Source organism: Charadrius vociferus, unplaced genomic scaffold (assembly GCF_000708025.1).
Source record: "Charadrius vociferus isolate BGI_N301 unplaced genomic scaffold, ASM70802v2 scaffold647, whole genome shotgun sequence".
Classification (NCBI taxonomy): Eukaryota; Metazoa; Chordata; class Aves; order Charadriiformes; family Charadriidae; genus Charadrius; species Charadrius vociferus.
This window is the reverse complement of record NW_009649585.1, coordinates 635,958-659,498: the sequence shown is the minus strand read 5'-3', so window position 1 is coordinate 659,498 and position 23,541 is coordinate 635,958. Positions and strand designations below refer to the sequence as shown.

Here is a 23,541-nt window from a genome sequence, read left to right as displayed (position 1 = left end):
AAGCAGAAAAAAAATCTCCTTGGAACAGACAAATCTCTCCAACAGCAAAACTGGGTCTCTGATACACTTGCAGAGTCAGATTCCTTTATAAAGGAAGATTTCGCTAATAAAAGCACTAATATTAGTAAGACCTAAAATTTTCTAAGATGTGACAGCTACCAGAATTCTTCACTAACTGCCACTGAATCATCTCAGGTTATTTAAGAACCATCAGTAACTGAACATGTTGACACAAAATAAGATTAATTTAAGTGATCAAAAGTAGGTCTGTAAAAAAACCCCAAACAACTATTTCAGAAAGGCATATTTCTAGTAAAGTAGGGAAAATATTCCAATCTCCTGACTGAAGGGGCTGATGAAGAAGCCTACAGTATCTAAGCGAAGGGCGATAAAGCTATCTGGAATTTTGTATCCCTGGCTAACCAGACAAGCTTCAAGTGGATATGTGAAGCCCTTGTTGAATAATCTTGTAAAGCGTATTAGGAATAATGGAGGGGGAAAGAAAGAGAAAAAAAATAGGGCTCGGGGGGAGCCAATTAAGCCAAGCAGAAAAGTTGAATTTAACCTGAAAGCTGAATGTGGAAGAAAAGTCAGGATCAAAACCATAGAATGATTTAGGTGGGAAGGGACCTTAAAGCTCATCTCGTCCACCCCCTGCCCTGGGCAGGGCCACCTCCCCCCAGCCCAGGTTGCTCCAAGCCCCGTCCAACCTGGCCTTGAACACCTCCAAGGATGGGGACACATCCCTGCTCACAAACGAAAGCTATGGAAGCAACGCTATGGAAGCAACTAAAACTAATTAGAGAGCCAAACTTCCAGAATCCTAATCCATTCTACATCAACATCACTCCGGAACTGGCACATGCACAAAACCTGAAGGTCTGGTAATGAATCTGTCAAGGTGGGACTGGTAGAACATGACAGGAACATGACAGTACTTGTACTTAAAAAAGGACAGAAATCTTCCGGGTAAATGAAGTCTATTAATCTGAACTCAACAGTATCCAAGATTGAAACAATTTTAAGGAGAAAGTTAATTAAACCTATGGAAATAAATTGAAAATGAGATGAAATAGAACAGGCTCTATCAAGGGTAAATTAAAAAAAAAAAAAAACCCCAAACCCCACTAACCTATATCTTGCAGACATAAAAATGGGGTTTTATAGTCAAAGTAAAGTTGAACTCATTTACATGGGAAACTTCCACTTGGGAAATTACCAGTGAAATTGGAAAAGATAAAGATTAGTAGGCTATAATTATATGTTCATCTGCCCTTTTAAAGGGCAGTAAATTACCCTCAAAGAGAAAACCTCAAGCTAAACAGAGGCTCACGGTGTCATTTCTCAAGAGCTCACCTCAGGATCACAATGGCCATGTGCTAATAAAGTTTCCTGATGACAACGTATTATATTTTAATTCTCATCTAAAATTTCAGTTCAATGCTACTATGCTATAGACATCTTTTTTTTAAACCAGAGATAATCACAAATTTAGAACTGCAGAAAGCACTGCTCCATTCCAAAGATACCAACGTAAAACGGCATTTGTGTAACTCGCAATTTTCTTTTTCTGAATCTTTGTAGTAGAATTTTAGATTGAAAAGAGAGCCCGGAATATCATGTTAAACCTGCCCAGCAGTCCCCTCGAGAGCCTCTTTTCAGCTGCCTACAACTGCCAAAATTGGCTGTTCTGCCTTTCCCAGTCAAGGCATTTGCCTGATGCTTGGCGTGGTTTCAGCTGAAGGCTCTACCATTGCTCTGATCAAGTTAAAAACAAAGCAACAAAACCCCGGCAGCCCCGCTTTCCAGGGTCTTGACCCTGAGTGCACCCTGCGTCTCAATTCCTACGAAGCTGTCAGTTTTCATCATACAAATTCATAAAATACTTGTTAAAGACTACATTTGAGTAAAAGCCAAGAAAATAAATTTGACAGATTAATTAGTTTGACTGTACTTTTTGGGGTGGTGTGTGTGCAGGGTTTTTTGGCATTAACCCAAAGGATTAAGGTCAAAAGGACGATCCAAGGAAATACAGGCCAGTCGGCCCCACTTCGGTTCCTGGGAAAATCCCGGAGCAAATCTTCTCGGCACACATTCCTGCGCAGATGAAAAAAAAAGGTGACCAATACCCATCAGTATGGATCTACTGAGGCTAAATCACACCTGACCAGCTCGACTGTCTTCTGCGATAAGATGACAGCATTTGTAGGTATCGTTCACCTCAACTCGAGCAAGGCTTATTACTTTTCCCCCCCAACACACAATATTCCAGTATCCAAACTGGGATGTCACAGTCTGCGTGGGTGAACCAGCAGACGGGTGAGTAGCTGGTTGGAGGAGCAAGCTTGGAGGGTAGTGGATAATGGGTCAAATTCTACATGGAGGCCACTGCTGGAATCTGTCCTGGGTCATGTCCTGCTCAACATGTCTGTCAATGATCTGGGAGAAGCACCAGAGCGCCTTCCTGCCGAGGGCGCAGATGATGCCAAACTGGGGGTCTGGGGGATACCCTTGAGGGCAAGGGCTGCCATCCAGCAGGACCTAGACTGGCTGGAGGAACGGGCCGGCAGGAACCGTATGAAATTCAAGGACAAATGCAAAGTCCTGCCCTTGGGAAGGAAGGGACTCTGGCAGCCATACAGTCTGGGGCCTGCCTGGTCCGGGAGCAGCTCTGCTGGAGAGGCCCTTGAGGGTTCTGAGGTCACACGCTGAACATGAGCGGCAGCGCGCTGTGGCAGCAAAGGTGGCCAACAGCAACCCCGGCTGCATGGACAGAAGCTCAGCTCAGAGGCGAGCGATTGTCCTCCTCCACTCAGCACTTGTTAGACCTCCCCTCTGTCCAGTTTTGGGGACACCCCCCAGAATCAGAGAACTGTTGAGAATCACAGAACGTGAAAGACAAACTGAAGTGAGCTCTGGGTGGTCAGCATGCTGGAGCGCTTATCCTCCAAGGACAGGCTGAGGAAACTGCAATTGTTCAGCCTGAGAAGATAAGACACTGAGAAGACCCACTAACACCACCCAAGCACCTACAAGATTATGAAGGTGCTTTTGGAGGAAAATTGAATGATTCGAGTTTGAATGAGAGAGGTCATAAGTCTGGGACAGATCCTAGAGAGACCAAAGGATCTAAGAGGCTCCAAGAACCAGCTACTAGGTAGATGATACAGAATGGTCACACTTGGAAGGGACCTCTAGGGGACCTCTAGAGATCCTCTAGTCCAACCCGCAGATGAGAATGTAAGGCCAGTCACTGGAGGGATCCATATAGTACAGGTAGAATCATAGATTGGTTTAGGTTGGAAAGGACCTTGAAGATCATCGAGTTCCAACCCCCCTGCCCTGGGCAGGGACACCTCCCACCAGCCCAGGTTGCCCAAGGCCACCTCCAGCCTGGCCTTGAACACCTCCAGGGATGGGGCCTCAACAACCTCTCTGGGCAACCTGTGCCAGTGCCTCACCACCCTCACAGGGAAAAACTTCTGCCTCATGTTTAATCTAAACCTGCCCTCTTCCAGTTTAGAGCCATTCCCCCTCGTCCTGTCACTCCATGCCCCAGTAAAAAGTCCCTCCCCAGCTCTCCTGGAGCCCCTTTAGGCACTGGAAGGCGGCAATAAGATCTCCCCGGAGCCTTCTCTTCTCCAGGCTGAACAGCCCCAACTCTCTCAGCCTGCAGGTCCATGTCCTTCTTCTGTTGGGGACTCCAGAGCTGGACGCGGTACTCCGGGTGGGGTCTCCCCAGAGTGGAGTAGAGGGGCAGAACCCCCTCCCTCGCCCTGCTGGCCACACTTCTGCTGATGCAGCCCAGGATCCGGTTGGCCTTCTGGGCTGCGATCGCACGTTGCCGGCTCATGCTGAGCTTCTGGTCAATCAGCCCCCCCAGGGCCTTCTCCTCAGGGCTGCTCTGCAGCCATTCCCTGCCCAGCCTGGAGTTGTGCTTGGGATCACCCCCACCCAGCTGTAGGACCTGCACTTGGCCTTGTTGAACTGCATGAGGTTGGCATGGGCCCACCTCTCCAGCCTGTCCAGGTCCCTCTGGATGGCATCCCATCCCTCCCCTCCAGCGTGTCTACCTCACCACACAGCTTGGCGTCATGGGCAAACTCGCTGAGGGTGCACTCGACCCCACTGTCCATGTCCGCGACAAAGCTGTTGAACAGTACAGGTCCCAGTACTGAACCCTGAGGAACTCTGCTCGTCACTGCTCTCCACTTGGACATCGAGCTGTTGACTGCAGCTCTTCGAGTGCGACCGTCCAGCCGGTCCTTTATCATATTTTATATGCATGTATAGGTACGTGCATATATGTACGTATTTGTGCCACTCACAGGCTTTCACCCCGATCAGGTAGCCGGGGGGAACAGAACCAGGCCGCTGGTGCAGTTCATGTCTGCGTGGCTGTTGTCTGTCTGTGTGGATCCCTGTGGCTCTGTGCGCGTGTTCCTACTGGGAATGTGTGGCCACCCTCAGCGCTGGCAGACTGGGGAGATGACGCTGCAGCAGCCTTACCTCTATCAGATCAGATGTTGTCGCAACTCCTAGTGTTGGTCATCAACAAACCAGATATAAGAAATCCTGTATAAAATCATGGACTGAGTTGGTTCAGTTTGAATAGATGTGATACTACAACAAACCACATATTACTCCTCCTCCTCCTTTTTTCCACTGATTAAGACCAAAACAACTAACTCCCCTTTCACCTCCACTCCTCCAAAAAACAAAACACCCTCTCCCCCAGGTCAAAACCCTACAATCAGGCAAATTCATCTACAGCACATTAACTTTCAGAGCCTTTATTATCAGCAACCTAGTATTTAGAATCCATTATTGTATGAATTCTTAGGGTGAACTTCAGTAAGCACAAAAGGCTTATCAGATCCAGGTGGTGAGAGGAAAAACAGGAGCTAGTGAGGCGAGGGAGCACCACACCAGTAGAGCCCGTCATTAGAGAAATCGGGCAGCCCTTAAAACGAATGCCATGGAGTCTTGATTTACTTGAAGTTCTGTTTGCAATTTACTTGCAGAAGTGACATGGAAGGAAGCACTAATTACTTCACAATGAATCTACTTCAATGCCAAAATGAAGTAATCCGAATTCACAAAATTTGATATTTTTACACGGCATTTCTTTGGTTTAAAAAGCTATGACAAAAATAATAAAGTCCAGAGCAGTAGTCTGGGTTTACAGCTCCTGCCTTGCACAGCACACAAGGGAACCCCTTGGCAAAGGGTATCGTGTCCCAGGAGATCTGGCTCTTTTCCAGAGACAGCAAAGTGGTATCACTGAATCACAGAATCAGAATCACAGAATGTTCCGAGTTGGAAGGGACCTGTAGAGACCACCCAGCCCCACTCCCCTGCTAAAGCAGGACTGCCCAGAGCACATCCCTCAGGACTGCATCCAGGCGGGTCTTGAAAACCTCCAGAGAAGGGGACTCCACCCCCTCCCTGGGCAGCCTCTGCCACTGCTCTGTCACCCCAACCCTAAAGAAGGGTTTCCGTCTGTTGGAACGGAACTTCCTCTCTTCCAACTTGTGCGCATCGCCCCTCGTCCTGTCCCTGGGAACCACCGAGAAGAGTCTGGCTCCATCCTCCTCCAACCCCCCCTTTAGATACCTGTATGCCATAATAAGGTCTCCCCTCAGCCTTCTCCTCTCCAGGCTAAAGAGTCCCAGCGCTCTCAGCCTCTCCTCATACAGGAGATGCTCCAGTCCCTCAGTCATCTTGGTTGCCCTTCGCTGGACTCGCTCCAGCAGTTCCCTGTCCCTCTTGAACTGGGGAGCCCAAAACTGGACACAGGATTCCAGTTGTGGCCTCACCAGTGCCGAGTAGAGGGGGAGAATGACCTCTCTCGACCTACTGGTCACACTCTTCCCTATGCAGCCCAGGATGCCATTGGCCTCTGTGGCAACAAGGGCACACTGCTGGCTCATGGACAGTTTACTATCTACCAGGACCCCCAAATCCTTCTCCTCAGAACTACAACTTGATTGACCAACTCCCATTTCAGATGTGCTGTCAGACACTGTATGGACTGAAAACCACTCTGGTTGCTCACACTTTCAGAATTAAAAAAAAAAGCCTGTACATATGCAAGTACAGAGACCAAGTTACTATTGTTCATATAAATTATCAGATGAGAAAAAAAAATATTTACAACTCCCCAGATTTGCAGAAAGCCTCGTGTTCCAGCTGAGCCGGGGCTGACCGCCTGCTTAGGAAAGGGAGTGGAGGTGACACAGGGGTGGGAGTGGAATCCAGGGAACAAGTAAACTGGAAACAGAAGCAGCTGAGTGATGAAATGGGTCAGTAACCAGAGAGGTGGGAAAGACGGGAAAGGGGAAAATACCAGACAGCATATTCATCATGATCAGAAGAAGCAATGAAGAATACGAGCACAGCTGAGGCAGATCAGATCAAAAGTCTGTTTATCCCAAGAGCAGATGGCTCGGGCAAGGCCAGAATATTCCTCCGCTCCCTGACCGTGTCTCTGCATTCAGCAGCCTTTGAGGAATCTGCCGTCAGTGAAATTGGTTCAAGGAGTAATCGAGTGGTGTAAGTGTTTGATACTGACAACATCCTTCGGTAAAGTTGAAAAAACTATTGGGTTTTGTTGCTTCATTCTGTCACTGCTCACTTCGGTCACTGCCCTTTAGTTCCTGTACTGGAAGGGAGAAGGAACAGCTGTTTGCCAGTCACCACTGACGCGTTGCTTGTGATTTTATAGAGCACTATCCTTTCACCACCATTTTTCTTTCCAAGCTGAAGAATCCTGCTCTGTCTAGCTGCTCTTTGTACAGAAAGCTTTCTCTGCCTTCGACGATCTTTGCTGTTCTTCTCAGAAACGAACTGGAAAGGGCAGAGTACCAGATGGGGGTACTAGAGCAGCACTCACGGATTTATGCGGTGCCTGTACCTCTCCACTCTGTTCTTCACGTCCTTCCCCTCCAGAACATTTTTAGCCATTACTAAACAGAGCATCAACATCTTCAGAGGGGCACAGCTCCACCACCAGAAGCACAGCCCCACCATCTCTCAGCTGAGCAGCATCAAGTTTCTTAGCTCACCTTTCTGCGCATCACATGAGGACTACACTTCACCCCTCCAGCACGCACCACTTCGCATATGCTCACACTGAATTTCACCTTCCATTTTATTTCACAGTTACTCAGTGCCGTCAGATGATACTACAACTCGTCAGTCTATTTTAGCTTTTACTACACTGACTTTGTATCAAATTGTCACCTTTCACTATATTTTTCCAGATCGTTTACGACAGTGTTAAAACCAGTTTAGGTCCAGCACTGTCCACCAATCTCGATATACAAAAGGGATCATTATCGCTCTTTTGTTGGTTGCTTTTAGCCAATCTTCTACTTGTGCAAAGAGCCCATCTTTCCTCCTTTTCATCAAACTTTTAAATGTCTTTAAGCATTTGATAAGGGACCTTCTTGAATGCCTTCCAGAAATCCAAGAACCCTGTATCAGCCAGAACTCCTTTGTCCACCTGTTCAGGTTTTTTGCCTTTAATGAACTCCTGTGGTTTTATAACGCATCCCTTCACAAAAGCCATTTCTCCCAACAATAAAATCTCATTTATCCATGCATCAACTAATTCTGTTCTTCATTACCAGCAGCTTGCCCAGACCGTGTGTCAGGTGTACAGGCCTGCACCTCCCACACCTCTCCTCCCAAACTTAGCCTGACATTTCCCTCTTCCCATTCCCTCGCACCTTAGGAAGTTTGCAGAAAGACAGGTAACCAACAGTTAATAGTTCGGCTATTTTATTACTTTTCTTGAGTTCTGGTGATATGTAGAAGCTTATTCTGCTAACAATAGGACACACTTCCTCTCTTCTCCCCTACCCCCAGAAGGGTTACAAGGCCCTATCCCAAATCTCAGGTTTTCTCCCACATTCCACAGAAAGCTGTCCTATGACCTTGTCTGAAAAGCCTAATTCTATCCTGGTTTAGAGAAAGCTTTTCCCTCCTGCACAGTTTTCCTATACTCCTAAAATCACAATTTCTAGTTAGCCAAAAGTCCCCTTTTCCTGAACAATTTTGTTAATCATGCTCCGAGATTCTGCCTCTGTGGCTAACCTTGCACGTGGCACTGTGAGCGTTTTCGCAAATAACAGTGAGGTGGCTCCAGCCTTTAACTTTCTCTCCAACTAAGCAGAGACAACGAGCGCCTGAGGGGACAGAGGAGCATCCAGAAGTGACAGAGCAGTGTCCGCAGCAGACTGTGGACGTTGAGAAGTGCCATGACCATACAAAGCAGTGCCAAATCTGTTACAGTTACAGATGAAGAAATTTTTCTTTCTCAGCTGACTCATGAGATATTACACCTGACAGAACAACAAAAAAACCACCTCACCAAAACCAGGTTTTAAATAGGTGTTAGTGCCCTGTCACAAGAACGAGCCTCGAAACATCCAACGGTGGGAAGTCAGTGTGAGTGACATACCGAAAAGCCAGGGAGAGGAACTGAACTTTAACGCTGAATTAAAAAAAACCCGTGTTACTGTCCAAAACACGTCAAATACAAAGTCACGTGTTCTTTGGAAATGATGCTCCACCTCCCAAGAGAAGTGCAGCAAGAAAAAAGGGAGAGCAGATAGTGGAGGGAAGACCCCAGAAGTACAATGCCAACTACAGGCCAGCCGGTAAGCTACAGGCAAGAGTAAGTATATAACCAGCACATAACTACGCTATATAGAGGCAGCACTATTCGGTGAAAGTACTCAAAAGCCCTTCCTCTGACGTGTATGAAAATCAGCTAAGAACTTTTATAAAGAAGAAAGTTACGGTGGCAAAGCAACCAGGAGCCAACAGAATAAGAAAAAAGAAAAAGAAAGCTTCAAATGCTATGAAGAAAAGCAGACATTATGAAAAGACAGAGAGAGAGAGAGACCAGTACATTAAATGCACAAGTTTTAAGTTTTAAAAAGAAGACACATCGATTAAATAGAACTCTTAAATGAGGTGTCCTTAAAGTGAAAGCATCTTAACTAGCCACCTTCCGAAACAAAAGTTGAGGCTTAATAAACTTCCAGAAAGTTATCTAGGTCTTTGCCTGAAAACATCAAAAGTTTCCTGATTCCTATAACATTTAATTCCAGTGGTTAATTGCCTTTTCCGCTGAAAGGTCACATTGCCACTTTCTTGATGTGTTTCCGTATTGTCTTGATCATTCTAGAAATAATGCTCCTTTTCAGTCCCAGGCCTGTGCTGAACTGCCCATCTACTGTAACCTCCGCAAATCTTACCCAAATTAAATCCAGAGGAGATATAGCCTCTTTCCACCCGTGTTTGATCTTACATATTTTATAGAGGTAATGTGTTTGTTAAACATGCTTAAGAAGTCTTAAATATCCCCTGTCATATACGCCTGTCTCCTTTATTTAACACTAATCGTTAGTCACCTGCATCTTTTTTTTTCTTCAATTGGAGAGTTTTGTAGTTACTACCAGATTAAAAAAACCCCAAACAAATGGTATTTCCTGCTACTGCAACATGTGCAGCCTTAATATTAATATGTGCATGCAATGATTTCTCACTATCTATTTTTCAGACCTTGCCATGTAGTTTAATTCAGCACAGAAGTATTTCACATTATTATATTTGCTTTAAAATTAGCAAAGTGGCTTAATGATGTAGAAGAGTCTAAAGAACTCTTTCTTGTGAATGACAACCATGGAGATTAGGAGGAATGAACTATCAGAAGATAACTTTCATAAAGGAGACTGAGGGCGAGGTGAAAATGCCAAGACCTGACCAGTAAAATCTGGCGCTGACAGCGAGATTAACTTCACGGCTCTTCAGGGTGGAAGTGAAAAGAGAAAACACTCATAACAGTACCCTTGCCACTGAGAAAGAGAGAACAAGAATTACTACTGAAGGACACAGCCAGTGTTTATGGATATCACCGATTCTCTGCTGATCCAGCAGAAGGCTCACCCAAACAGGAAAAAGGAAGTAAGACCGATGAAAAGAGAATAAAAAAAGATTTAAAAACTAAGAACTGAGAAGCTGGAATCACAGAACGAGAAGATGCGGAGAGCGCCTCCGATGAAGCAGAGATACACAGCAGCAGCCCAACGTCCTCAAAACAGGGGAAATGGCAAAAAAATTGACATTAAATGTAAAACTTCAGGTCTGATTTATCTGATAGTAAAGAAGTGCCCAAGCATTTCAAAAGAAACAAATGGACTTGCGAAGGCGACGCAATAACAAACTCGGTATGTTTTATGGCCAGCAGATGGCATGTGTGACAAACACATTCATATAGCAAGCTTCCTTTCTGTATAAAGATTGCTGAGTAAGCAAAAAAGCTAGCTTTCAGAACTGAATACAGTAACACATGTGGCCAGTCATGGAAACAAAGTACTTCATAAAATAGTTTGATTTGCGTGAAAATACTTACATCGTAGTTTGTCGAGTATTTTACCGCCACACATTGTTGCTAACATAGCTTTCACTGAAAACACCGTCAGCTTCCCATGGCCCTCACTGTGAAAAAAAATTGCATGGTAAGTGATTACTCCAGAGAATGGTACGTAACAACAATACTTGGGGCCTAGGAGGAAATTCATAAACGCCCTCCATGAACTGCTAAGATCTGCCAAAACTATTTAATGTAACATTAAAACAGTAATAGCATTAGCATTTTTAATATATTGGAGGAGTTAACAAGTGCCTAATTGCAAACCAAATTTTCTTGCAGAATGATGAAAAAATGCACAGAAAAGGAGACCTTTTGTCTTGTTCGTCCCATAACTGTCCTATAAAAAAGTAACATGTTAATTATTTTTTTTCCATTAAAATACATTTTTAACTGTAAAACATCTCATGTTTTCCTCTGCTACCCTTTGTCAGTCGTTTTAAATCTTTACTCCTTGATTTAAACTCTGATGTTCAAATACACATTTCGTTCTAAAACCAGTAGAGTAAGTGACAGCTAATGGAGAAGTTGTGCGATATCCTGAGTACACCACACAGAACAGGAAAAACATCAACAGTGTTTTATTCTAATTTAAGTTAATAAAGCGGCTGTGCTATCGGAACAGACGGCACCTTTGGGGAACCCTTTTCTAGCATCAGCAAGAGAATGAATTTGTCCCTATGGAAAGTCCGAAGTCCCCATTCAGCAGGGTGTGATACGTACAACCAGCGACGTGTGTTATTCCTGTTACCGGAAAGAAAGAGAGGGATGAAATTAGGAGGGAATTAAGTCAAGCACAGACGAAGGCTCGCTGGGGTAAAGCACAGCACAGCTGGTATCAGTACCAGCTTCTCCCAGCTTAGTGCTGCCCCACAAGGCGCCCCGCTCCCTGCCCCCCGAATTCCCATCTCTCACAGCAACGGGACAGGACTCAGAGACCCTCCACTGTGTGACGTTAAGACAGCCACAGGGCGGTGATCTTGGTGTAAACCCTCTGTTAGCAGGAAGTTGGTTGAACGTTGGCTTAGTGGCACATGGAGCAAAAAACTGTGTAAATGTGGGTAAAAGGTGTTGGAATTCTGAACAACTTATTGTCAAACAGAAATGTGCCGAGTCGTTATCCTCAACTAGAAACAGCAATAGTGGTGCAGACTGATAAACCACCAAGAAAGGTAAAGTCACATCCAAAAGGAGAAAGAGAATTAAAATAAGTTCATGTAATTGTAATTAAACATATTGGACAGATAGTTTGTACTACCACGGAAAATACAACGATGGGGAAAATACATGACGAGCGCTGAAAGAGATGTAGAAAAACTCGGGAATACTTCTCAGTGGAAATGAGATGCGTATTTAACATTTGCACTTGGACGACAAGCACTTGGAAAGCGTTAAGAGTAGAATTATTCCAAGTAAACATTGAAGTAGTGACAAGGTCTAATGTCAGTGACAGACAAGCAACCGGATGGAGACATCAGGAAGAAACCAAATAACTTTTTCCCCTTTCACACTCTGAGTTAATAGGCAAATATCTTCTGGGAACATTTCACACCCTGTGGTGAGGTAAAGGCTCTCAGTCTTTCTCAGGCTGAGAAGTATCTGAAATACAATATGCTGTGTCTCTAATACAGACTCAGAGTATCTTTCAAATACTCCCTCTACAGAAGAGAGGAGATCTCTCCCAGAGCTACAGCTGCCGGAGATCTGTGAAGAGGAACGGCGACTCGAAGGCCATCACTTTGTTGATATCCAGTACCCTTTCAACTGCTGCTTAAAGAAGTTATTTCGAGCTATATAACTGCTATAAAGTTAACAACAAGGTGAAGACCTCAGCTGTCCTATTTTGTTCCTGACTTTTCTCTTAAATAGCTTTCTAAAAGGAATAAGTTGGCACTCCCTCTGTGTGTAAAAGACAGTAAGACGTGACTACATCTGAAACTGGTTACCTGAGAAGTTCATCCTCTTCAGGCCTCAGCCTCCACTGCTTCTGAGCGAATCCTACCAGCTAATTCAAATCTCCTTACCTTACAGTTTCAGCCCCCCTCCCTCTCTTCTTGTTTATGCATGTTCATTTTCTCTCAAGAGAGAGTTCAGCTTTGAATTAATTTCCAGAAAAATCAAAAGCCATCAACAGCGCCTCACGGGACAGAGTCTTATCCTTGCAAAGGTATCTTACGGTGCCTCCAGATATTAGGCCTGCTTCTGCTGACATTCTGTTTATTAATCAAGAAAAAAAAAGCAGAACTCCTCCCCCTGCCGTCTGGTAGAGGTGTAAGCAACTTGCCAAAATCAATTTGTGTACCAATGCTATTCCATGCGCTGAATTCCCTAAGGAAAGGAAAAAGGGCAAAACTTTCAATATGATTTTGGAACTCCTATGACAATCAGCAGTTCTCAGGATTGGCAACAGAACCGAGGGAGTTGTTTAAAAGAGACTGGGCTGCGTACATGGGGCTTCTTCCAGTCATCCGAAGAAAGCCTCATCCTCCACGCCTTCCTGCCCAGGCGGTCTGCAGCAGACGCCCACAGCAATGATGTCCGTGTCTGTCTGCCCACTAACCCTGACTCAGCCTCCCAGCTGGCTCCTGCGTCCCCAGGCAAAGCTCCGTGTGCTCCAGCCGTGCTCTCGCATAAAGGGCAACTCCCCCTCCTCGTCTGCCCTTCCTAAAAACCCGCTGCAGCACTCCAGTTGTGCCAGCTCTCCCACCACGTCCTCCAGTTCCTCCTGCGTGTCCCCCACGCTGCACGCAGTGCTGTACAGCCGCTTCAGAGAGGCACCCGCTCCTGCTGATGCCCCAAAGGCACGAGAGCTTTCTGCGCAACGCTCATCTGCAGGCATTTCCTTACGTACGCACATGTGCCCCTTCCAGCTCTGCTGTGCTGATTACGAGGTTCCTCCTAATTGCATCGCTCCAGGCTTTGCTTGCCAACTCGCTTCCTCACTTGCTTGTTGGCCATCCTCTCCCTCCCCCTTATTGCACGCTGCTTTATTGCCAGAATACAGTCTGGTTTGATACCTACATTTTAAGAAGAATTTGGAGCAACTAAACCCACTGTCAAATCAAATGCGATTCCTAGAAATGATGAAATAAAAAACTAACTGCTCTGAAACAGTCAGATGGGGTCAGGGAACAGGCCGTTACTCTGGGGTGGCAGTAACGGGTCAGGGGCTTTGGAAAGCCCCGAGAGGCTGTCAGGAGCAAACTGTCAAACACCCATGCAAAGCTGCGTGGGAGAAAGCGGCGAAGAACACGACACCACAGCCGTTCCACCTCACCACTGATGCAGCACGAGCCATCGCTTCTGCACCATCACCAGGCTTGCTCTGTGGCTCCCAGCAGAGTGTTCATTGTATTTTTCACGCTTACCTAACATAAGCCCCAACTTAAACGTTTCCATGGGCAGGACGCTGGTCAGACCTTTGATTCCTGTACCGGTTTGGTGGAATGCTAATGACTTTGTGATGTTACCACCAGCACCGTGTTGTAAGAAGCTACTGCACTATGTGCATTCAAGCAACCACACAGCTACCCCAGCGATGCAATTCCAGCGCAGAGGTGTAGTTTGGTGGATTTTTTTAACAATCAGTATCTGCCGTGCTGATGAACTCCTGGAGAGGGAGCCACAGCCCTGCCTCTCCTCTTGTTCTCGGTTCTCCCACTGCACAACGCAGCAGCATCCCAGCTCCTCTCTCCATCCCGTGTGCCAGACAGAGGAAGCAAAAGAGAAGCTGATGTACTGTGCTGGGATGGAGCGTGCTGCTTGGCTTCCAGAAGAGGCAGAACTTGCAGGGCTGGGAGCAGTGGGGGGAGAAAAACATACCTCTGACTAAAGCCTCAATCTTTTGATCCAGCTCCTCAAAACACGAACATTTCTATTTAGAAAATCTGTATTTTCTAATGTGATCTGTCTCAGAATAACTAAAACCATCAGCTAACCCTTACAACTTGTCTTACAACTAACACCAAATCAGAACTAAACAGAAAAATATACATTTGGTTCGGTTCTCATGGCAGTCTTCCTGCTCTGAGCTCTGTGTTCTTTTTATCTGTTCTTAGTGAGCCAGGAATTGTTCGGAAGCCTTGGACTTTGAGAGGTAACCTAGTTTCTATTTGGTGACAGTAAGAAGTCGTCACATTATGAAAGAATCAAAGTCTGGGTATTATAAACAGAACAACTATTTGGCATATTCAGTGCTGCAGATTGTCTTGGGTAAAACTCCTCAGTCTCTGTGACAGTGTCCTGGCCACAAGCCGTTCTCTACTGCTCGGAGAGAGGGCAAAAGCAGAAGAAAGAGGAGACTGAAATAATAGCTGACTGCGAAAGATAAGGCAAAAAAGCAAAAAGTAAGAAGTGCTAAACAACAGTGAAAGATTTGCAGTTGCTGCTCTGAGACCCACAGAGATGCATCTACTCAAGAAGACTAACAGACCGAACCCAGAAGAAAGGCTGCCAAAGAAACTCATAAAACTGGACACAAGGAAACGCCTAGACAGTGCCCTGAACAAGAAATCAAGCTTTGTCCAGCCAAGAAATGGGAATTAGCCTCTGTGGGGTCACAGCATGTTAGAACGGGGTGCAAGCTGACTGTCAAAACAAGGTAGCATTATGAAATGGTCTTGTTGATCAAGATTCAAAAACACATTTTTCACTTTGTAAAACAGTGCTGTACCACCATGAACACAACATTATGTTCTACCACAATCTGCAGAACACAGCTTCACTTCATCTTCAGTTCAGAAACACGGCTTACAGCACTCCGCAAGTCCCAGAAGGCACTAACTCATCTTTCTTAAGAGAGCAATTTTTAAGACAAAGCATTGCTGCTGTGGCAATGTAAATCTCTGCAGGCGCTACTGTGATATTAAATATACGCGTGTGTATGTGCAACACACAATTTCATGAACTTGAGAAACAGCATGCGGACAGTTTGCCAGAGACTCATGCAGTTGTTGGCTGCATTCATCTAACTAAAAGAGAAAATTAGTTTAAGAATACAACTAGAGGAGTTACTAGCCTGTCATATGCTGCTATCATGAAGTTGAGGAGGAGGCTGATGGATTGCTCTACACTGATTTGGTGAGTAGAAGGAAGGCGTTTGTTTAGCTGGTAGTAGATGGATGAAATGATTGTTTCTAGTCGAGACACGTTGATCTCTGTGTTATGATCCAAAGTGTTAAGGCCATTATCTCGGAAGGCTTCAATCATATTCCAGATATCAACAAGATGAACTAAAAATAAAGGAAAAAAAATTAACTTCTATTCTGCAATGCATGCAAGCTTACTTTTATGATACTGTTTCTGAATACTATGTTAGCTTTCATTTTGGAATGAACAGTTACTTATTTGTATTCAAAGTGAGAGACAGACTCTTGATATTCACACTCATAGCCCGTGTCAGCTAGTTTAAAGTAACAGAGCGTTGCCCAGACATCTTGCGTACCTTTTATTCCACCCTTCAACACCCGGGGGCTCTGACAGAAAAGCTTCATAAAGGAGAAAAGCAATCTTCCATCATCATGCAGTGTGTTTTAGCAGAGTTAGATATTTTCGCTTGAGAAGGACATCAGCCATATTCCAAATGCACTACAAATTGGTTACAATAATTTTGAACATCCTCATGCTGACTAGTAGTTGAGTAGTGAAGGAGGAACTTGATGTTCCTGTTAAACTATGACTATTTCCAGTTGATCCAGTTGCCAAGTCCAGAGCATAATGCTTTGTAAACATAGGTTTAGAACTCCAAAGCCTTTCCCTAAATTACCCTGCCATATCTTAGCGCATATCTAAGAAGTGTTAACAACGTAGAGAAAATTTTTCCAAAACCACAGTAAGCGATCTGCAGAACCACATTAAATAATATTTTGAAGTGTTTCAAAGCTTGAAAAGCATGCATGATAGTGGGAGAAGACATCTAAGGATCAACAGTAATCCATCAGTCCAAACTGAACGTGCTCCAACATTTAGAAAGGACAGACTTATTTGCTAACTTCACAACTTCTGTTATCTTCCCTAACTTACAAAAAGGGTCTGAAGTAAGAGTGTGATCTGTAACATTTCTTACATAAAACTCATCTTTATATTTCTCACATAAAACCCACGCAACAATAAAAGCCAGGCTACCTATTCACACCCAGCATATGCCCCTGGATCACTGCGTGGTCCAGACAAGGATGATAAATGCGCAGCCTCATCTATACATACCTGTACGGTAAAGGCTACTCAAGGCATATGCGTGGCAACAGTGAATCGGGCCCAAAGTGGGCAAGGTGCTATAATTAGCATTTCTTAATATCTCTATGTCAATTAAGGGAGATTTTTAATTCAAAAGCATGAATTACAGACAAGAACTAACACTTTTCCACAGGAATGAAAAAGTTGTAAGCCATCCATAACTAAAGGCACTGCGGGTACTGCCACAAGAGCCCGAAGAGCCACACGCATCCCGGGGGCAGCTGCGCTGCAGCGGAGCTGCAGATTGCAGTCGCACATGTCCTCTGCAGGACTCCTCAGCTGTCCTCCTGTCCTCCTCCACACCAGACACACGCTAATCCCACTTTGCTGGGAGCAGGGACCTATTCCTATGCACGCCGGTCTGTTCTGCTCCTTGCTTTGTCCAATTCAGCACTGGCAGCAGGATGCAAAGTACCATCACCTATTTCTCACGGACTGATCTTTGCTGTGCAGAGCTGCCCAAGGGCAAAGGACCACGGAAAAGAATGAGAAAACTTACGCTGTATGGTATGAACTTGCAGAATTCTTTACTGTTGCTACATTTCATATGTGCCACCATGACCAGACGCAGACACTTCCATGGCAGCGCCTGGATTACGCAGCCCCAAACTCAGGGCTGTGCCTGGCCGTCAGGTGGTTCGCGGTACACCGTGATGGAACGGGAGCTCAAATAGCTTGCAACTGCCTGCATCCAACCCTTAGGGCAACTGAAATATGACAAGCTGGCCTATACTTTAAATTTTAGAAACATTAAATAATAAAATCGAAGGTATTATAGAGTATTGGACAAAGTTCACTGTCTCTTTTTAATTATATATTTAATCTCTGTTTAGTTTAAGTAACAACTACCATTGTCTGATAAAATGTTTACTTACTCTTGCTATACTAAAAATGCACATGAGTAGAATATTTGAAACAATCATGCATGAGAAATTTTTGAAGATAAAGAGTAATTATAACTTACGATTACATCTTTTTTGTACAAACCGCAGTTTACAGGCTGTTCGATACGTTGAAAGTCTGATGACATCAAAATTCTGTGCTCCTATGAATAAAAAAAAAGTTTTGTGTTTTTCTTTCCTCTGTAACATTCAGTTTATCTGAGAGAATTACTTCAAAAATGCTATGAGCGTTTCTTCACATACATCATCTTTATCATATGAACATGACAAAGATTTTCATTAGGTATCTCATGGTAAAGTGAGTTTCAGCACTGTATTATAAACTGACCTAGGTTTGGGACTGATATGAGTACCTTAAAAGGAAGCAAGAATGAAGTGGTGAGTGGGTAAGGAAGAGGACTGCACTGATATTAGAAGACACGTGCACAAAAGCTCAGAAACAAAGAAAAGGGGGGTTGGTACTCCTACCACCATCTGCATTGCAGCCCCATCAGGAGCATGCTTTTGGTCTCCCAAACAGATCCAAATCAGGTAAGAAGTAGAAGAAAAAGCATAGAAGAAAAAAAATCTTACCTTCACCAACAACTTCCCACTTCAAGATGTGTAAGTGTTATCAGAGAATCATAGAATCATCCAATCATAGAATGGTTTGGGTGGGAAGGGACCTTAAAGACATCTAGCCCACCCCCTGCCCTGGGCAGGGCCACCTCCCCCCAGCCCAGGTTGCTCCAAGCCCCGTCCAACCTGGCCTTGAACACCTCCAGGGATGGGGCAGCCACAGCTTCTCGGGGCAACCTGCCCCAGGGGATCACCACCCGCACAGCCAACAATTTCTTCCTAATACCTAGCCTGAATCTCCCCTCTGTCAGTGTCAAACCGTTCCCCTCGTCCCACGGCTCCCCTCCCTGATCAAGAGTCCCTCCCCAACCTTCAAACAATACCATATCACGAACGATTTGAACGCTATTATCGCCAGTCTGTACCACATCTACCAGTTCCAGCAATTACTCTGAACATTACAAACTGGAGCCATTTCAGAAAGTGGTGTTAACCCTCTGCCAAACAGACCTGTGTACCTCCTATGCTGACCGAATGAGATGACAAACGATGCGGGGATGATAAACGATACTAGTGTAAAGTCCAGTATTGATCATTTTTAATTGGAAGCAGCCAACAAGTCAAGTCTTGAAAATCCCATTAAACATAAACCAAAATGCCTTTTAAACGGCTCACATTTCAACAGCGTTAGCGGCTATGTCCTATAATCCATACAGTTCTAAGGTGCAGTATGGAACAACGCACTGCACATGGGCAATGGCATGGGTGCACATGGCTCCTGCGCCTCTTGTATTCTCGCAGGAGTCTGTAACAGCAGGATCTGCTGCAGCCTTTCATACTTTTCTCAAAAGCCAGAGCCTAGATGAGTAGAGACCTGAGAAACAGGGATAACTGGGACTTATAGAATCCAGACTTCTAGAAGATACTTAAAACCGAAAAGCCAAACCCACATCCTCCTGAAGGAGGCATGCGATTGCTATAGCGGAGGGTCTTGCTTAAAGGTGATAACTTATTCCCTCCTACATTCCGAATTCAGAAACCAACTTGCAAATACCTCATTCGAATTACCTTTGTGTATGCACCCGCTGACTCACAGTTGCAAATTTAAGAAAGGATTCTTGTCTTTTAGATATTTCATTACCATTTCCCAAACACAATGCCAAAGCATCTGCACACATGCCAAAGCATCTCCTTGTTCTTAGAAACCTACGTACTATGGCTTGAAAACGACATACAAGGATTATCTCTCTTCATCACTGATGTAGAACATGAGATGAAAAGGCTCCGATAAGATCAGTGTGGAGACTGACCCCTTTCCCACCCCACGGCTCCCCACGGCAGCTTACCTGAGCGGCTCTAGGCTCGCCGACACCTCAGGAGCGTCCTGCCTGATAGCATGGTACAAACCTGAGTGCATTATTTCACACTATCATCTGTAGAAAACTAGTCTCGGATACATTTCGGGAAAGTACTTGGCCAGGAAAGGTAAGCTGGCGTTTTCAGAGCCCAGGCTACAACAAAATAGCTCGTTTAGCATTTTCTATGCAATATTTTTTCAAAACTCTCAATTAGGGTGCATATTTCTATCTTTCAAACCAAGGAATCACTTCCACACATCGTGAGTCTTCACAAAATGCTCTGTCTGTATAAAATATATGTATATAAAGGTATATAAAATGTACAGGTGTGTATATATATACACCCACACAAAAGGTCATTTAACAGCTACATGCAAAAACAAAAAGTCATCCCTGTTCTGTTCTTGTCTTCCTGTGTCACATTGCCACAAAAGCTTCACCAAGGTCATTCTCCTCAACTACCTGAAGATAAAATGGGATGTATTTCCCAGACAATGGCTATAGCTCAGGACCCCAGCAGAGCTGAGGCTGGCAGGGGCTGCTGGAGATCCTCTAGTCCAGCCTCCCTGCTCCAGCAGGGTCAGCTACAGCAATCTGCCCACAACTGCGCTCGCTCGAGTTGGGAGTACCTGTAAGGATGGAGACTCCATGACATCCCTCGGCAACCTCTTCCAGCGCTCAACGACCCTCACAGTAAAAACGTTTTTTCCTAACATCCAGATGGAATTTGCTGTGTTTCAGTTTGTGCCCATTGCCTTGCATCCTGCCACTGGGCTGAGAAAAGCCCGGCTCCATGCTCGTTATACCCTTCCAGAAGATAAACTCCATACGCATTATGCAGTTCAGAGAAATCAGACTAGCTCACACAGGATTCTTGCCTGTCAGAGCTCCACAAGTACTACAAACCCAACAAACACATCCTTGGGTAGCACATCCAGTGGGGGTGAATGCCAAGGTCTATGCCTGTCTCACATGAGCAACTATCTAAACACTTCAGCGAATTTGTATGTTGACCAACAACAAATGGTCCCCGAAAGCATCAATCTGACACATCACACATCTGCTCTGGGTATGAAGCTCACCTAGAAAGGAAAATATTTATGTGTTCACTTTACAGTGAAATATTCCACCAGGTGAAGCTTGAAGACCGTAGATTTCTCATATGGATACGCTAATGAGCCTCACAGAGAGAGGAGCGCGGAATGTCTATGTACCACTGACAACGAACAGCAAAAACCACAGCTGCAAAGAGAGACCCTGCACAAAGATAACCAGGATGACTCTGAGTATTTTTAACAATTTAGCCAAAGCTAACAACTAGCAAGTCAGCTTCTGTAGTACATGATCACAAGACGACTACAACCCTTTGAAGTGATGAGACAAATGTAATACTCTGGTGCAGCAGCCAACGCGTTCCTAGGGGAGAAGCATCATTGTCATCTTACAAGGTTTTAATGAGGTTTCACCCAGGAAATCCCACACAATTCCGTCACCTTTGCTCAAGTAAAACTGGACAGAGGCAGAGAAGAACAAGGGATGAGGTGCACAGCAGGGGGGCTGCAGGAGTGAGCTTGTGCCATCCCTTGAGCAAGCCAGAAAGGGATGTGACTACAAACTGGGACACAAAGGCAGCTGGGAAGGTGGGGAGGAGTGCTACCCAAGACAGGCCTCAGATGAGAGGAAGCAAATATACATTAGCCAGAAACGAAACTGTTCCTGAAATAAGACACTCATAGTTACTCTGGAATTCCTCCAACAAAGTAGCATGAATATACTGTTACACTATGTGTTCTAAGACAGACCTTCACCAGCCTGTAGCCCACTCCTAGGACACGCCTGCCTAGTCTAGGAGCTTCATTCAGACCCGTGCTCCCATAGGAAAGTAAAATAACATGACGACATGCAAGCGTACGAGCTTTTTACCTCTAACTGCACGTATCTTTTTTAAAGGTTCTCTCTCATTCCTTTAAATTGTATTATCTCTGGACAGGCATTTGATTTTAGTAACAATTACAGCCTCTCTTTCAGGGAATGGTCCTGTACAAAAAAACAACCCCCCAAACCATTTCTCTTCTGAGTCATCCCAGTGTTGTGGTGCAATTTTTTTTTTTTAAGGTAAAAGGTGATCTGTTTGTTGTCATTATTTACTTCAATAGTTGTCCACAAACTTTAGATATTGTCATATATGAGAAATGTGAACGTTCCTTAAAACAGGAGCTTCACAAAACCTAGAAATGAATGACCTTTTAGGCGGCTGTGACCCACCTCTCGCATTCTGCTCCTGACCAGCACCCAGGATGCTTCTCACTAGATGAGGCAATGGTCTTGTGGGAACCAGATGTGAATGATGTGGTAAAGCTACCAAAGCGAAGCTCGCAGTAAAGAATAAATGACATTCTGTCTTCAGATTTCTTACTTACTCATTTCCATGAACAGCTGTCTCTTCTCTGCCATTGTCCTCCTCCTCTTCCCACTCTCCTCAATCATTCTGAAGACAAAAATGGCAAACACTGTTTGTGCTAGAATTTCTGTTACAAGAGCAACTTACTGTGAACAACATTATTTTATCTCTCAGTTGAAACAGTTTGATTATATTCGGTAAACGAAAAGACCGGTGGAAAGACAGACACCTCCATAACTATGGTACTCCACAGCAGAGAGATACGCTTTAGACTTGTTAATGCCTTTTAAAGCAGCACACAGTACAGGAAACATTAATCCGAACATTTTAGCTGCTAATCTAAAGTTTGCGAAACTCAGAGCTGTGTACATATATATACAGCAACATCGTGTAAAGCATTCCTTTCTGCTCAAAGAGATTTTGTTAGGAAAATACAAAGCAAGTGAGACCTCTCCATGAGCAGTTGAGCTCTACAGAGCCACACATCTGTGGTCAAAAGGAAAAGGCATTTACGTTCCTTTCCCTGGCTGACAAATAAACCCCACTCCTCTTCCCTGCCCGGGGTTCCAGAGGGGACATGCGGTTTGGGGGGGGCGTTGTGGTGGCTCTAAACAAAACTTGAAAGAATCCATATAACTTTGAGGCCTGATGCCTGAGTGCAAATCAGATTTGTCAGGGAAGTAAAGATCTTAAATATAACTAAGGTGGAAATTAAAAAAAAAAGCATAGTTTGGTCACCCAGGCCTCTCTTTCTTCGGAAAGCAGATTAAAGAAGTGACAGTAACACAGTGGAACTTATAACAAGGGAAGGAGGATGGGGACAAGTTAGTACCTCTGACGGCTGACTTCCCTGTGCAGTCCTAAAAGACAGGCGCTAATTTCAGTCAACTCCAGCAAAAAAAAAAAAAAGCAACTAAATTCAGTATCAGTGTAAAATTTCACTTAAAATAACTACATTATATTATTCTGTTAACAGATTGACCAACTAGTTAAATATGTTTCTTAAATGTCTAAAAAAAGGCAAAAATACTAATCAATTGTTCTACAATTACACCAGAATCTAACTCTAAGGAAATTAGTCAGCTCACCCTCGTGCAACATGGCAGGACAGATTTCATTAGGCTTAAATGTCAACCAGGGAAAAGAAAGTCGTGTCTTGGCACTTAATATACACTCTCTGATTAAGAGCTTCCCTCAGCAGTTGTCCACTGCCTGTTAATCATTCGCCGGTAAAGATCTCACAACGTGTATTCACCTCGGAAGCTACCGAAGCCTTTTCTCTTACCTCTTCATAAAAAGAAAATAAGCGTACGGTGGTACAAAGTAATTTGCAAATATATTTTATTTTTTTCCTACTTTAGAAAATTATAGACTCAGAACCAACGTGCTTCTGTATTATTCTTTTTTTTAGAGGAAAAAACCGCAGTGGCATTTTTGCAGACAGGTAAAAGTTTGGGGCTTTTTCAGCTTTCTAAAATAAATTCATTTTATTAAGTTAAATGAATATATGCAAACAGAGTGCCTGAGGCAGGTGTTCAAAGAGCCAGGCACTGGAAACTGCCCGTGCAATTCATTTTGTTCACAAGTTCCAGCTATCTTCATACACTGCCCCAAGCTTGAGAGCTTGTGGAACTAACTACTATT

The 23,541-nt window shown here is 44.4% G+C and overlaps 1 protein-coding gene across 1 annotated transcript in view; it reads right to left on the bottom strand.

Moving 5' to 3' along the window:
- Positions 1-21,983, bottom strand: part of DTNB (dystrobrevin, beta) — a 58,066-nt gene extending 36,083 nt beyond the window's left edge. The window contains exons 1-4 of the mRNA XM_009890364.1: positions 21,917-21,983; positions 17,643-17,723; positions 15,462-15,675; positions 10,427-10,512 (exon numbers count right to left, since the gene is read on the bottom strand). Of these exons, the coding sequence (XP_009888666.1) occupies positions 10,427-10,512; positions 15,462-15,675; positions 17,643-17,723; positions 21,917-21,983 (448 nt within the window). The remainder of the gene's footprint in view (positions 1-10,426; positions 10,513-15,461; positions 15,676-17,642; positions 17,724-21,916) is intronic.
- Between the last annotated feature and the right edge of the window lie 1,558 nt (positions 21,984-23,541).